The sequence below is a fragment of the Colobus angolensis genome, unplaced genomic scaffold (genome assembly GCF_000951035.1).
Source record: "Colobus angolensis palliatus isolate OR3802 unplaced genomic scaffold, Cang.pa_1.0 Scaffold79, whole genome shotgun sequence".
Lineage (NCBI taxonomy): Eukaryota > Metazoa > Chordata > Mammalia > Primates > Cercopithecidae > Colobus > Colobus angolensis.
The window spans coordinates 8,150,832-8,164,870 of record NW_012121709.1 but is presented as its reverse complement, the minus strand read 5'-3'; the positions used below and the strand labels follow the sequence as shown (position 1 = coordinate 8,164,870).

General features: G+C 43.4%; 1 protein-coding gene across 1 annotated transcript in view; it reads left to right on the top strand.

Moving 5' to 3' along the window:
* CIT (citron rho-interacting serine/threonine kinase) overlaps positions 1–14,039 on the top strand; it is a 189,095-nt gene that overhangs the window by 89,858 nt on the left and 85,198 nt on the right. The window contains exons 9-15 of the mRNA XM_011928724.1: positions 641–746; positions 1,654–1,797; positions 3,069–3,188; positions 8,818–8,988; positions 9,243–9,293; positions 9,806–9,859; positions 12,771–12,911. Of these exons, the coding sequence (XP_011784114.1) occupies positions 641–746; positions 1,654–1,797; positions 3,069–3,188; positions 8,818–8,988; positions 9,243–9,293; positions 9,806–9,859; positions 12,771–12,911 (787 nt within the window). The remainder of the gene's footprint in view (positions 1–640; positions 747–1,653; positions 1,798–3,068; positions 3,189–8,817; positions 8,989–9,242; positions 9,294–9,805; positions 9,860–12,770; positions 12,912–14,039) is intronic.

Here is a 14,039-nt window from a genome sequence, read left to right as displayed (position 1 = left end):
GTTAGCGCCTGTAATCCCAGCTCCTCAGGAGACTGAGGCAGGAGAATCGCTTCAACCCAGGAGGTGGAGGTTGCAGTGAGCTGAGATCGTATCACTGCACTCCAGCCTGGGCAACAGAACACGACCCTGTTTCCAAAAAATAAAGTCCGGGATGAGTTTTACTGGGCTGAGATCAGTGTAGACAAGGCTGCACTCTCTGAAGGCTCTAGGGCAGAATCTGTTTCCTTGCCTTTTCCACCTTCTAGAGGTTGCCTGCATTCCCTGGCTTGTGGCCCCTTCCTCTGTGTTCAACGCCATTGGTGTAACATCTTCAGATCTCTGTGACTCCGATCCTTGCTTCCATCTTATAAGGATCCTTGTGATTTCATTGTACCCATCCAGATATCCCAGAAGAATCTTTCCATCCCAAGATCCATAACTTAAATCCCATCTGCAAAGTCCCTTTGCCATGGGTGGTAATATATTCACAGCTTCCAGAGATTAGGACATGGGCATCTTTGGAAAGGGGAAGGGGGCATTATTTGACCTAACATCAAAAGCATGAGATCTTTTTGTAAAATGAAACAAATGTTGCAGCTTCCTAATGCAGCTTCTTAGGCCCACCTGCTGCCCCCCTTGACGTTGGTTTTTCTCTACCTAGGTCTGTCGTGTCGGGTCTGGACTCCCCTGCCAAGACTAGCTCCATGGAAAAGAAACTTCTCATCAAAAGCAAAGAGCTACAAGACTCTCAGGACAAGTGTCACAAGGTATTTGTTTCCGCAGCCGGCCTCCTTCTTTGCTCCAGGATCCTCCCGTCAGTATATGCCAAGGGATCTGCCCAGGGCCGCTGCTGGCTCTGAGCCGCCTGATCCGTAGAGAGTGAGGCACTCCTGCCCTCGCTGAAGTCGTGCCTCCAGCAGCTCAGAGGGAGATGAATTCGGGCCTTGCCGTTGCTGTAGATCCTTTAAATCTAAACCAGAGGAGGCCCTGGATTTAAACGGCCCGTTTCTCAGCATGACCCAGCCAGATGTCTGCCTCTTCTGGCAGGTGGCCTGGGTCCTCACCTGTGGCTGAGATACATCCCATCTGCTTTGAGTGATGCGAAGTTTCTCTTCCTAGTCTTTTAAAACTCCTGCTTATGTCACTGCGGCCACTGTGTTGATTACGCTCAACGTCTCTTAACATTCACTGTTCCTGCCCAGAGGCAACGCTCTGGAAACTAATAAGTCACTGCTTGCCTGGGACTCCTAAGAGTGCAGACGAATAAATATCTCCTTGCCCTATCCTGGATTTGTCCTCTAGATCTTTGCAAGGAGATGGGGGGGGATCAAGATGGATTTGGGATAAAATTAAAGTGACGTCTGCAAAACAAAACAAAAACAAAAGCAAACAGGTGAAAAATGATGATTGTGGCTTCCTTGCTAACTGGGTTAGAGAAGTGATCAAGTGTGAACCGGGACTTGAATGAGAGGAGTGACTTAGCATTTGGTGACTGTCCTTAACGAAGAACTGTGCGCTCCTGGGCGAAGAAACAATGGTATTTCCATCCCAACTTAACTTTTGGCGATTTAGCCTTAGCCCAGACCACCAGGTGGTTTCGGAGGCTACTTGAGATGTGATTGCTCCTAACGAACCTCCACGGGCCTTTTTAACCTGTCGATGTGTTTATTTCAGATGGAGCAGGAAATGACCCGGTTACATCGGAGAGTGTCAGAGGTGGAGGCTGTGCTTAGTCAGAAGGAGGTGGAGCTGAAGGCCTCTGAGACTCAGAGATCCCTCCTGGAGCAGGACCTTGCTACCTACATCACAGAATGCAGTGTGAGCCTTCCCTGAAGCCCCCTTCCCTTGGAGGTGGCACTTCTTGTTGTGTGTGTCTCATCCTGTTTCATGATGGCTCCATGAGGCACATCACAGCCAATGGCAGAGAGTAGAGAGAGGGAGAGCACAAAAGCAAGATCTGTATTTTGCAGAGTAGTGAGAGCCAGGCGTGAGGTCCCCGAGAAATGAGATTGGACTCATTTCCAGCAGAAAGTGCAGGTAGACGGCTGGTACCACGGAGTGTGGAGATGGGAGTAATCCATCTTTGCCGCGGGTTGCAAAAGATCTTAACATCTCCCATCCCAACCTCTCTGGTCTGCATTGTGTCTGACATGAGCAGCCTTGAGAACCAGACTCCCAACTATGTACAAGAAAACTTACTCTCAATCTTCCTGACATCAGATTTTCCATTGGCCAGAACCAGTGTAGCGACAAGAAAATAGCCTTGAAAACCCAAACCCTCTGTCATTATTTACCATGTGACTTTCGTTTTTTCTTTCCTTCACAAGAGTAGACTGTCGTCTTCTCCATTGTCTTGTTAAATTTTTCATTCAGGTGTTTTTTTAATGTGCCCAATTAAACAGTCTTAAGAAGTTGAATCACACATTTCTAAAGTTTTTTTCACAAGGGAGAGGAAATCTATAGAACGTGGCTGATTAAGAATAACTGCTATGTTTCCATTCCAGACTTGGCTGCCTTTCAGTGGTGGGTGAAGTTATTCAGCTATGTATTTCAGATATAGATTTCAGTGCCATTGAAGCATTAAGGGATTCTTATGGATGAAAGGTGTCCAGGAAAAATAAGCCAGGAGGTAGAAATAGACCACTTGGAGTCTTAAATGACCACTGGGCAGAGGATATGAAGTCATTGCTACTTTGAAAGAGGCATATGTACTTTAGGGCCCACAAATAACTGTAGAAAACACTTTGTAGCCTATCCACATGGTGATTGTAATAGCTACTGGGTCTTAATAGGTTTTAGTTCTGAACATGCAAGTAAGTATCTCCCAGGACAGTAGATGGTGGCAGGAGACAGGCTGATGCAGTTTCTGGCTGGATCCCTAAGGTCACCAGGTTGGGATGATGTTTCTTGAACCAAGGGGTTTTACAGGATGGAAACCGGAATCAGCAACGAACTGGAAGTTGTCAACTATGGTCCGTCACTCGAAACCGTCCTGGTGTCTGCGAAGCAGCTTGCAGCTCTCCTAATGAGTCTTTTCAAACAAAGCAGGATCCACAGGCCATCCCTATTAAAATTTTTGCTTTCTGCAGAGCTTAAAGCGAAGTTTGGAGCAAGCACGGATGGAGGTGTCCCAGGAGGATGACAAAGCACTACAGCTTCTCCATGATATCAGAGAGCAGAGCCGGAAGCTCCAAGAAATCAAAGAGCAGGTAGGCCTGCTTGCCTGGGAGCACAGCGGCATCTCGGCTCGCTTGGACCTCTAATTTCAGGAGAGGCATGTTTGAGACAGAAACAGGAAGAAAGGGAGAGAGGGGCAGAGTGGAAGAGAGGCAGGTATATAGGTCATTCAGAAACTTTAGGTTTCTCATAATTTATATACATCATAGAGTGCTTGTTCCAGCTCCTTTTGAAGCTGATACCCCATAATGTCTGCTTTTAAAAATAAAGATGTAGGTTTAGAGCAAGAGTGGGCAAACTTCAGCCTGTGGGGCAAAGCCGGTCCAACACCTATTTTCTGTGACCCACACACTAAGAATGGGGTTTACATTTTTAAACAGTTGGGAAAAAAAATCAAAAGAAAAACAATATTTCATGACATTTGAAATTTATATGAAATTCAAATTTCAGTCTCCATAAATAAAGTGTTTTTTTTTTGGAACGCAGCCATGCTTGGTAATTTACATATTGGCCCTGGCTGCTTTCAGGCTACACAGTCAGAGGTGAGTGGTTGTTGCGGAGACCACGTGGCCTGCAACGCTGAAACTACTTACTGTCTCTTTTTACAGCAAAAGTTTACCAATCCCTGCTTTAGATGGTTAAAAAAATTAAGTGTTTTCGTAGCTTTTCAGATGCACTTTAAGTTTTTGAGCGAAGCCAGGCTAATTCATAGTTTTACTTGTAGAAAGAAATATTGTACAAGAGAAGTTCGAACCATTCTGGTCGAGTCAGGATTGACACTGCGTATCTGAGTGCAGAAAGCTGTCCCCTGTGTTTTCAGAAAGGAAAAGCAAGACCTTTAAAAACCTCACTCTTTTTTTTTCTTTCTTTCTAAATGGGTTTTCTTTCTAAATGGCTCATTTTCGTATTGCCTCATTGTTTCCTTTTTAGCATGGATTTTTGTGTCTTTTGAAAAACCGTAAATAGAGATTTTAATGAAGAGATGGCAATGAGCAATTGGAGAGCTGAACTCTCAGCTGCCAGGCAACTCTCATTCACTTCAGAAAATCCAATGGAAACATTGAGGGAAATGAACATTTCTGTCTCTGGGTAGCACAAACTTAGCCATCTGGCTGGAGCTAATGCAAGAAACTCCTGCAAATAACTCTATCCATTAATTACTCTTTAAAAAAAGAATTACTGTCTTTGGAGTTTCGTTGGCATAATATATTTATCATCTGAATATTTTAAAGTTGTGGTCGGTTAATATCCTGTTGCTTGATAAAAACATTATAAATAAATGTGCCTAGGAAGGAAACTCTGTAAAGGATTATCAGATCTCTGAATAATGCAGTCTTAGAGGTTTTGAAGGCTGCACATGGGCTTTGAGAAATCTGCTTTGACAGTTGACTCATGCTCCTTTTATCAACATAGTTTTCATCCTAAAAGGTTCAAGAGGTAGGAATCATTTTCTCCCATTAGTTCTACATACCTGGAAATTTACTTTTGGTGACATCCTGGGGAAATGAAAGCTGTGTTTGGCCAGCAGAGGGAGCAGCTGGTGTCCATAGATTCCTTAGAAACGGAGTTATCAGGATATTTTGAAAAAGTCTATGTTGGTGGCCGAGTTCGAAGAAATGCCTTTTATGATTCCTACCACAGCTGGCATGCATGTGGAGTCTTAGATTTAATGACTGCTGAAAGTTCCATTGTGGGGAGGAAAACTTCATGGTTTCAGATTTGATTTTTCATCGGAACAAGGATTTATTTTATGACTTTTGGTAAGTTTTGTGAGAGCAGGATGTTTGCAGACCAGGAGAAAGCTTTTAAGGCTTACAGTAAACTTTCAGTATTTGGTTTGTGGCATATTGATTCTTTCCAGACTTGGGATTTATTCCCTGATCTTTCTCTTAAAAATCTAATTTTCTATATGGCTCTTTATTTTTATTTTTTTTTTTTGAGATGGAGTCTCACTCTGTCGCTCAGGCTGGAGTGCAGTGGTGCAATTTTGGCTCACTGCAACCTCCATCTCCTGGGTTCAAGTGATTCTCCTGCCTCAGCCTCCTGAGTAGCTGGGACTACAGGTGCACACTACCACGCCCAGCTAATTTTTGTATTTTTAGTAGAGATGGGGTTTTACCATGTTGGTCAGGCTTGAACTCCTGACCTCGTGATCTGCCCGCCTTGGTCTCCCAAAGTGCTGGGATTACAGGCGTGAGCCACCGCACCTGGCCAGCTGTTTATTTTTTTCAAAAATATTTTACTTCCACCTAGCTACCCCCTCTAGAGTATTTAGATTTGGTTTAAAGAAAAACACCTCAAAGTCTCATGTGAAATTTTGATTCCTAGATCATTACTAGCAATTTCAACTTCTTTCTTGCTACCCTACTCAGGAAAGAAAACAAAAGTGTGGGTAACACAGAAGTCACTTGTGTTCCAGGGTTTCTGCGTGAATAGGATCATACCTGATCCCCACAAAATTCTGAAGCTCCATTCAGAAGACTTGTGTTAGGTGGGCCTTGAAACTCCCCATCCTGAGATACCACAGCTATCTCTCAGCTGGTCGTGCCAACAGACCCGATGATCACCTTTCAGGTTTTTCCTGAAGCAGGGATTTGGTTAGCTGCTAAATTTACAGGATTTCCTTGAAGTATCCAGTACAATATCAAAGGATCCACAAATGAGTTAGAATTTTCTTTTGATGCTTATAGCAGGCTGGGTGCCCCGAGAGCTTGGAGAGCTGACAGAGTGGTTGCCTGGTTCCTGCCTTCCTCCCTCTTACGTGCTGACAGCTCAGGGAAGAGAGATGTTGGGGGGGGAAGGAACAGACACTCTGTCCTCGCTCTTGACAAAACACAAAATTTACATTCCCTTCTCGCCGACATAAATTCAAGAAAGAAAAGGGAGCTTGAGGACAAAAGAAACTCAAGATTTGGTGTCGACGCCTGTAGCTAGGACTGGCTTTCCATTAGCTCTAGCAGGCATGGTAGCTAGGGACCCCTGTACTTTTAGGGTCTCATAACATGTTTTAATTTTTTCATCAGAACAAAAAAGTTGGGCTTGGTCAAAGACACTGTTTTCATAGATGATATTAATATTTTTGTATTTATAGGAGCACAATTGTAAAATGTAATTTTTATTTTTAAGGAGGAAGTCAAGGAAGGCTCAGTGCTCACAGCTATGAAAGCCATAATATGGCTCTGGTTGAGGGGGTCTGGAAAAACCGATGTTCCATTTCACATACAGCTCATGTTCTGCCCTGTGAATTTATTTATTTGAGATGGAGTCTTGCTCTGTCACCCAGGCTGGAGGGCAGTGGCGTAATCTCAGCTCACTGCAACCTCTGCCTCCCAGGTTCAAGCAATTCTCCTGTCTCAGCCTTCCAAGTAACTGGGATTACAGGCGCCCACCATCATGCCCGGCTAATTTTTGTATATTTTGTAGAGATGGGGTTTCACCATGTTGGCCAGGCTGCTCTCGAACTCTTAACCTCAAGTGATCTGCCCTCCTTGGGCTCCCAAAGTGCTGGGATTACAGGCATGAACCACTGTGCCCGGCCTGCCTATGAGTTTAGATAATTGGGAGCAGGTTATAAAGACCTTTGGTTATATAATCCAGCATTGCCTGCTTAGTATGCATGGCCCAGGAAACCTGTGTGCCCCAAGATTCTGAGGACTGACCTTCAGTAACAGTATGTTTTTGGGTGGGAGAGAGTGAAATGAGACCTGTGTTCCATTTTGGGCTGTTTTTTCCTTTCTCCTTTACAGATAATATAGGGAGGGGTGTGCTTGCATGGAAACCATCCAGTTTTCATAAGAGCAGCAGTTCCCCTTTAATATGCTCTAGGGGGTCACCTGCTACAATGGGATAAAAGGTTTCCTTTATACCCTGTTATTTAAAAATTACAATTTATCAGTTAAAAGAATATCCTTGCTCAATCGATTATTTCTTGGGAGAAATATTCATGTATTCCTCACCAATTATTTCTTGGGAGAATGGATCTCAGAGATGTTACTGAATATTGTGATTTTCAAAGACATTCTTGATTCAATTCCTTGTTCATTTCATTTTATATCTCTCTCGTCCTCACCCCACAAGTCACCTTGGATTACATAAGTGCTCATTCATAATCCTTATACTTAGCCTTGATTTTTGCTAACACAGAATATTTTTATACTTTGTCCAAAAGTTTTCAAAATCACTGGCCATTTCTTCTGGTAAACCCAATTCTGAGAAACTTGAATGTAAATGTTTTGATTTCAGAAATGCATTTTGGAGAAGGTTGGGCCGTTTGGATCACTTAAAGGGTTTGCCCAAGGGAGCAGGAGAGTTCTTTCCTTGGAATTTTTCTCATAAGTTATTTTGACCGAAGCCAGTGTTTTGTGACTCTTCCAAATTTCAGGGTGACTTGCATTGCAGGAGCGATGTTACGGTCATCATTCAGTTTTGGGCCCAGAAAAATTAATGGTGAGAAACTGACATGATGAGTTTCACCTTCCAGAATTCTTTCCACTGAGATTTTCAATTACCCTCTTGTGCTGTCTGAAAGGTTAATTTGAAAACTAGTACCATATCTAATTTGTGTTAGGAGCACATGGCTTCTAAAGGACAAATCTATATAAATGATTACCCTTGGCGGAAAACTACATGTAAGCGGTTTATCCTTGTTGTTTAAAGAACACCCCTTTCGGCTCTCCTGTTAGGCCTTAAGGGTCTGTGCATATTGTATGGTGTGATTTGCCTGTGTGTTCCCAGTGGTTTTACTAATGACATATGCTCTACATTGAAACAGTCTTTTGTTTTGTTTTTGTTTTTTGTTTTTTCTTTTGAAGACAGAGTCTTGCTCTGTCACCCAGGCTGAAGTGCAGTGGCGTGATCTCGGCTCACTGCAACCTCCACCTCCCGGGTCCAAGTGATTCTTCTGCCTCAGCCTCCTGAGTAGCTGGGATTACAGGCACCCACCACCATGCCTGGCTCATTTTTGTGTTTTTAGTAGAGACGGGATATCACCATGTTGGCCATGCTGGTCTTGAATTCCTGACCCTGTGATCCGCCCGCCTCAGCCTCCCTAAGTGCTGGGATTACAGGCATGAGCCACCACACCCAGCCAAAACAGTTTTAAGGTTTAATTTTTTTTTCTTCCTCGTCTTCACCCCACACTTCTCGCCTTTGCCTACTTGGTGCCTCATTCTGGGTCCATCTTTCTACTCCCCTCGTCTCTAGGTCTATAGGTCTTTTCTTTTTCTTTTTTTTTAAATTTTTTTATTTTTGAGATGGAGTCTTGCCCTGTTACCCAGGCTAGAGTACAGTGGCGCGATCTCGGCTCACTGCAACCTCTGCCTCCCGGGTTCAAGAGATTTTCCTGCCTCAGCCTGCTGAGTAGCTGGGGCTTTAGGCCTGCACCACCACACCCAGCTAATTTTTATATTTTTAGTAGAGACAGGATTTCACCATGTTGACCAGGTTGATTTTGAACTCCTGACCTCAGGTGATCCAACCACCTTGGCCTCCCAAAGTTTTGGGATTACAGGTGTGAGCCACCTTGCCCGGCCAGGTCTTTTCTTTGCCAATCTCTCTTCACTGTGCATCTTCCCTGTGTGGTTAATACTCTTCCATCCTCACTGCCTGTTTATTCTTTTCGGAGTTCTACAGTTCACTTTTATTCCATTGCCTGCTCTTTAGGAGTACCAGGCTCAAGTGGAAGAAATGAGGTTGATGATGAATCAGTTGGAAGAGGACCTTGTCTCAGCAAGAAGACGGAGTGATCTCTACGAATCTGAGCTGAGAGAGTCTCGGCTCGCTGCTGAAGAATTCAAGCGGAAAGCGACAGAATGTCAGCATAAACTGTTGAAGGTAGTCAGCCACCCTCCAGGAGGGTGCTTTTTGGGTAAAATCATATATGATCTTAGCAAGAAAAAGGAGAACCTAGTTTAATGAGGAACAACCTAGTTCGAGAAATAGTAGGATACCTTGGAAAACCCTTGGTCTTTATATACAGAAGATAACATTCTTATTTACTATTATTATCTTGGTCACAGAGACCAAGTAGTCTACACGACTTTTCGGTTGTTGAGATTTCCCAATATGTTGTATCTTTTTAATTACAGGCTAAGGATCAAGGGAAGCCTGAAGTGGGAGAATATGCGAAACTGGAGAAGGTATACTTTCCATGATTGGTTTTGCTATTAATATTTTGGGTAGATAACATTTTTCATGTTATTATCAGTGGCCCATCATTGATGAAGAGTATTCTTAATGAATAGAGACCTCCCTTCGAGACTTATTTTGATAGTCCACCTTTGGGTGACAACATTTAACTATGGCTCTAAATGAGGTAAAAGACAGCTCATTTTTGTCATGCCTGCCCACAGCAACAAACCCAGACACTTAGTAAAACTTACATGAAAATTGTTACTGTTTTAACGCACTGAGCGACTTTCTCTTTTTGCCATTTGTATGTTGCTGGTCCTACATACATCGTCAACATGGAGCTTTGCACTGGGACAAAGTCTTCCCTGAGAGGCCACTGTTCTTCCTCTTCCTTAGTAGGTTCTGGAAACCCAAAGAAAAAGACCCCATAGAAACCTCAAGAGAATAGGACTGCAATAAATGTAGCAAGATGTTAATGCCGAGTTGCCTTTTGCTTTATTTCCTGGAATTTCAATTATAGATCAATGCTGAGCAGCAGCTCAAAATTCAGGAGCTCCAAGAGAAACTGGAGAAGGTAAGCCCGAGGTGATTTTTCAGGAACTTACCCCCCCCACCCCACCTCCTTTCCAAACATCTTTCTTTGCCTTGTCCCAGAGCACGAAAGATGAAGGAAACAGAATTAGTCACCCAGCGCTGAGGAAAATGAAGGGGGAGTGAGCGATTACCTGAAAATATCAGAGTTCTGAATATAGTTTTTCCTTTTGAGACATGTCAGCAGTGTTTATTTTTAAAAACCAAGCTGTGTGAGACTCTCAAGTAAAAGTTCTAATTATACTACGACAGAACCCAAGAGGCCTGCATCTCTCGCTTCAGGGGGCCTGGCACCTCATTTATGCACATTTGTAAGAGAAGCAGTTCCCCACCCAGCCTGCTTTCCGCCAGCAGGAGGCCTGCCCTGCAGAAGGCTGGAGGAGCCTTGGGGTTGTCACGTGATTGGGAAGGGGCGTGAGTTTGGTTTATAGCATCCTGCAAAGTTTGTGCTAATGGCCCTCCTTTTATTTAATTGTTTAATTATTTAATTAAAAAAATTTTTTTTGAGACGGAGTCTTGCTCTGTTGCCCAGGCTGGAGTGCAATGGTATGATCTTGGCTCATTGCAACCTCTGCCTCCCGGGTTCAAGGGATTCTCCTGCCTCAGCCCCCAGAATAGCTGGGATTACAGGCATGCGCCACCACACCTGGCTAATTTTTGTATTTTTAGTAGACACGGGGTTTCACCATGTTCGTCAGGCTGGTCTCTAACTCCTGACCTCAGGTGATCTGCATGCCTCGGCGTCCCAAAATGCTGGGATTATAGGCACGAGCCACTGCGCCTGGCCAACTTATTTAACTTTTTTGAGACAGGGTCTCACTCTGTCACCTAGGCTGGAGTGCAGGGCATGATCATGGCTCACTGCAGCCTTGACTTCACAGGCTCAGGTGATCCTCCCACCTCCACCTCCAGAGTAGCTGGGACCACAGGTGTGCACCGCTATGCCCAGCTGATTTTCTGTATTTTCTGTAGAGATAGGATTTTGCCATGTTGCCCAGGCTGGTCTCAAACACCTGGACTCAAGTGATCCACCTGTCATTGCTTCCCAAGATGCTGGGATTACAGGCATGAACCACTGTACCTGACCGTTTTATCTTGTTTTTAAAATTTTTATTAATTTTTTCCCTAGCTTCATTAAGGTATAGTTGGCAAATAATAATTGCATAAACTTATGGTATGCAATGTGATGTATACACACACACACACACACACACACATTGTGAAGTAATGATTAAGTCAAGCCAGCTGACAGATCCATCACCTCACATTCTTCTTATGTTTTTTGTGGTGAGAACATTTAAGAGCAATTTTCAGGCCCTTCCTTTAGTTGAACACTGGAAATGCTTAATGGAAGGGCCAGAATGAATGTGGCTGTGGGACATACCTTTGGCATTGAGAATGTTTGTGAATGTGTTTGCTGGCTTGGTTTAATAGAGCTCCTCCTCCTCCTTCTTTTTTAAAATTGTGGTAAAAAACTCACATAACATTAAATTACCATCTTAACCATTTTTAAGTGTACAGTTCAGTTGTGCTAAGTTTATTCCCATTACTGGGCAGTGGATCTCTGGAACGTTTTTGTCTTGTTACACTGAAACTCGATAACCACCAAATATGAATTCGTCTCATCCCCCCACCTTCTACTTTCTGTTTCTATGATTTTGACTACTTTATGTACCTCATATAACTGGAATCATCCAGTGTTTGTCCTTTTGTGACTGGCTTATTTCATTTAGCATAATGTCCTAAAGTTGCATTCATGTGGTAGCATGTATCAGAATTTCCTTCCTTCTTAAGGTGGAATCATATTCTATTTTATAGATATACTGCTTTTTGCTTATCCACTCTTTGCCCCCTGCTTCCTTATTCTTGAGCTCTCTAATGAAAGCCCTCATGGCCCTCTTTAGCCAGAAGCTTGTGAGAGGATGCACGTCTCCATCTGGAACTGTGCTCTCCAATCAAAGTGTGAGGGAGCCGCAAATATTACTCACAGATGTAATTTAAAAATTTCCAGTAGCCACATTTAAAAACAGCAAAAACAGGCCAGGCCTGGTGGCTCATGCCTATAATCCCAGCACTTTGGGAGGCTGAGGCGGGCAGATCACCTGAGGTCAGGAGTTCGAGACCAGCCTGACCAACATGGTGAAACCCTGTCTCTACTAAAAATACAAAATTAGCTGGACGTGGTGGCGCATGCCTGTAATCCTAGCTACTTGGGAGGCTGAGGCAGGAGAATCACTTGAACCTCAGGAGGTGGAGGTTGCGGCGAGCTGAAATTGCACCATTGCACTCCAGCCTGGGCAATAAGAGCAAACTCTGTCTCAAAAAAAAAACAACCAACCAAACAAACAAACAAACAATAAAAACAGCAAAAACAGGTGAAGTCATTTGAATGATACATTTGTTTTAATCCAGTATATCTCAGTATTTCCCATAGGAAAATTAATAAATGAGATAATTAAAATAAGGAGAAAATTAATGCCTCAAGGCAAATACATTGATATCTGGGTAGATCAGTCCGTTTAGATCTTTCTATTTCCATTCACTATGTTGCATTGAATCGAAGATGCTAATGATTGTCAGATACACCATTATCTTACATACCCCAAAAAAGAAAAATGCATCAATTTTAATTGTAGGATGCATTTCAAATTCAGTGATGTTAAAAAAAGTGCACCTTAGAATAATGAAATACAGAACTAAATGATTATGTATTTGTTTTGACAAATGGTAAACTCAGTATTACCTGCTTTTTTTATTTAGGACACTGTCACTATCTTTTTTTTTGTTTTTAGATGATACTTTAAGTTCTGGGATACATGTGCAGAATGTACTGTCACCATCTTTTTCCATGAATAAATTTGGCCACTTATCTCCTTTTCCTCCTCTCTTCCTAGGCTGTAAAAGCCAGCACCGAGGCCACTGAGCTGCTGCAGAATATCCGCCAGGCAAAGGAGCGAGCCGAGAGGGAGCTGGAGAAGCTGCAGAACCGAGAGGATTCTTCTGAAGGCATCAGAAAGAAGCTGGTGGAAGCCGAGGTGAGCAGGGAACCTCCAGCCCAGGCCCCAGTGGCCTCGGCCTTTGGCTGTGCCCAAGGAAAGAAACTGCCAGACTATCCCTGGCTTATGTTTGACCAAGCTGCTTTCCCTTCTGAAGATCCCTTTGAAACCTGAGAGGCTGGGAATCATTTCCCCCCAGGGGAAAGAAAGATTTGTCAGAGCAGCTTCAAGTAGAAAGATGTCTTCATAGAAGCTTTTTCTTTCTGTTTATTTTCCTCTGACCTACTCACTAATCTGGGAGAATTTTTATTTTTATAGGTTAACCGAAGCTCCATCACTGGGTTTTTCTTTCTCTTCCCTCTGTTTTTCCCTCGTCTTTCCCCTCCGTGATATTAATAGCATATTAATTTTCAAGATTTCACCTATTACCTGCGTGTCAATGACTCTCAGATCTATATTTTTGGGCCTCTTCTCTACTTCAAATTCTTTGTTGTTGTTGTTGAAATCATTTGTATAATTTTACCAGAACCACATGAATGCCTTTTCATTGTAAAAAACTTAGTACAGAAGAATACAGGATAAAAAGCAATTCTTCGCCTTTACTCATATCTGCCTCCTCTGCCCCTTGGTGTTTGTCCCACAGAAGGGGCATGCCATAGTCGATTTCACCCTCCTCCTATTGCTGGGTCTTTTGCTTTTCCCTGTTACATTCTTGGTGTGAACCTCCTGGTACATGTCTCTTTTGGGCCATCCTCACCCACATTCGTCTGCATTTCCCCCGGCTCCTCTAAATTCCAGCTGAGTGTCTGAATGGTGCATCAGATTTAGAATGAACTCAGTCTCTTCCCCGGCAAGCTTGGTTTCCCTTCTCACTTTCCTCATGCCAGGCAGGGCCACCATCATTCATCTGGTCATTCCAGGCTTGCAACCTTGGTGTCCTTTCCTTTTCTCTGGACCCCGCTATTCAGTGAGTCCTTCCGTCCTATAAATGCAACCATACATCTCCTGTTCATCTCCTGCTTCCCATTTCTGTAGCCCTCCTTGTAGTCTAAGCCCTCTCCTCTTAGCTGAGCAAATCTAATAATTTCTTGGCCATCTGCCTCCAGCTTCTCCTTCCTTCCAGCTACTTCACACAGTGAAAGATTCATGGACCTCAAGAACCAGATT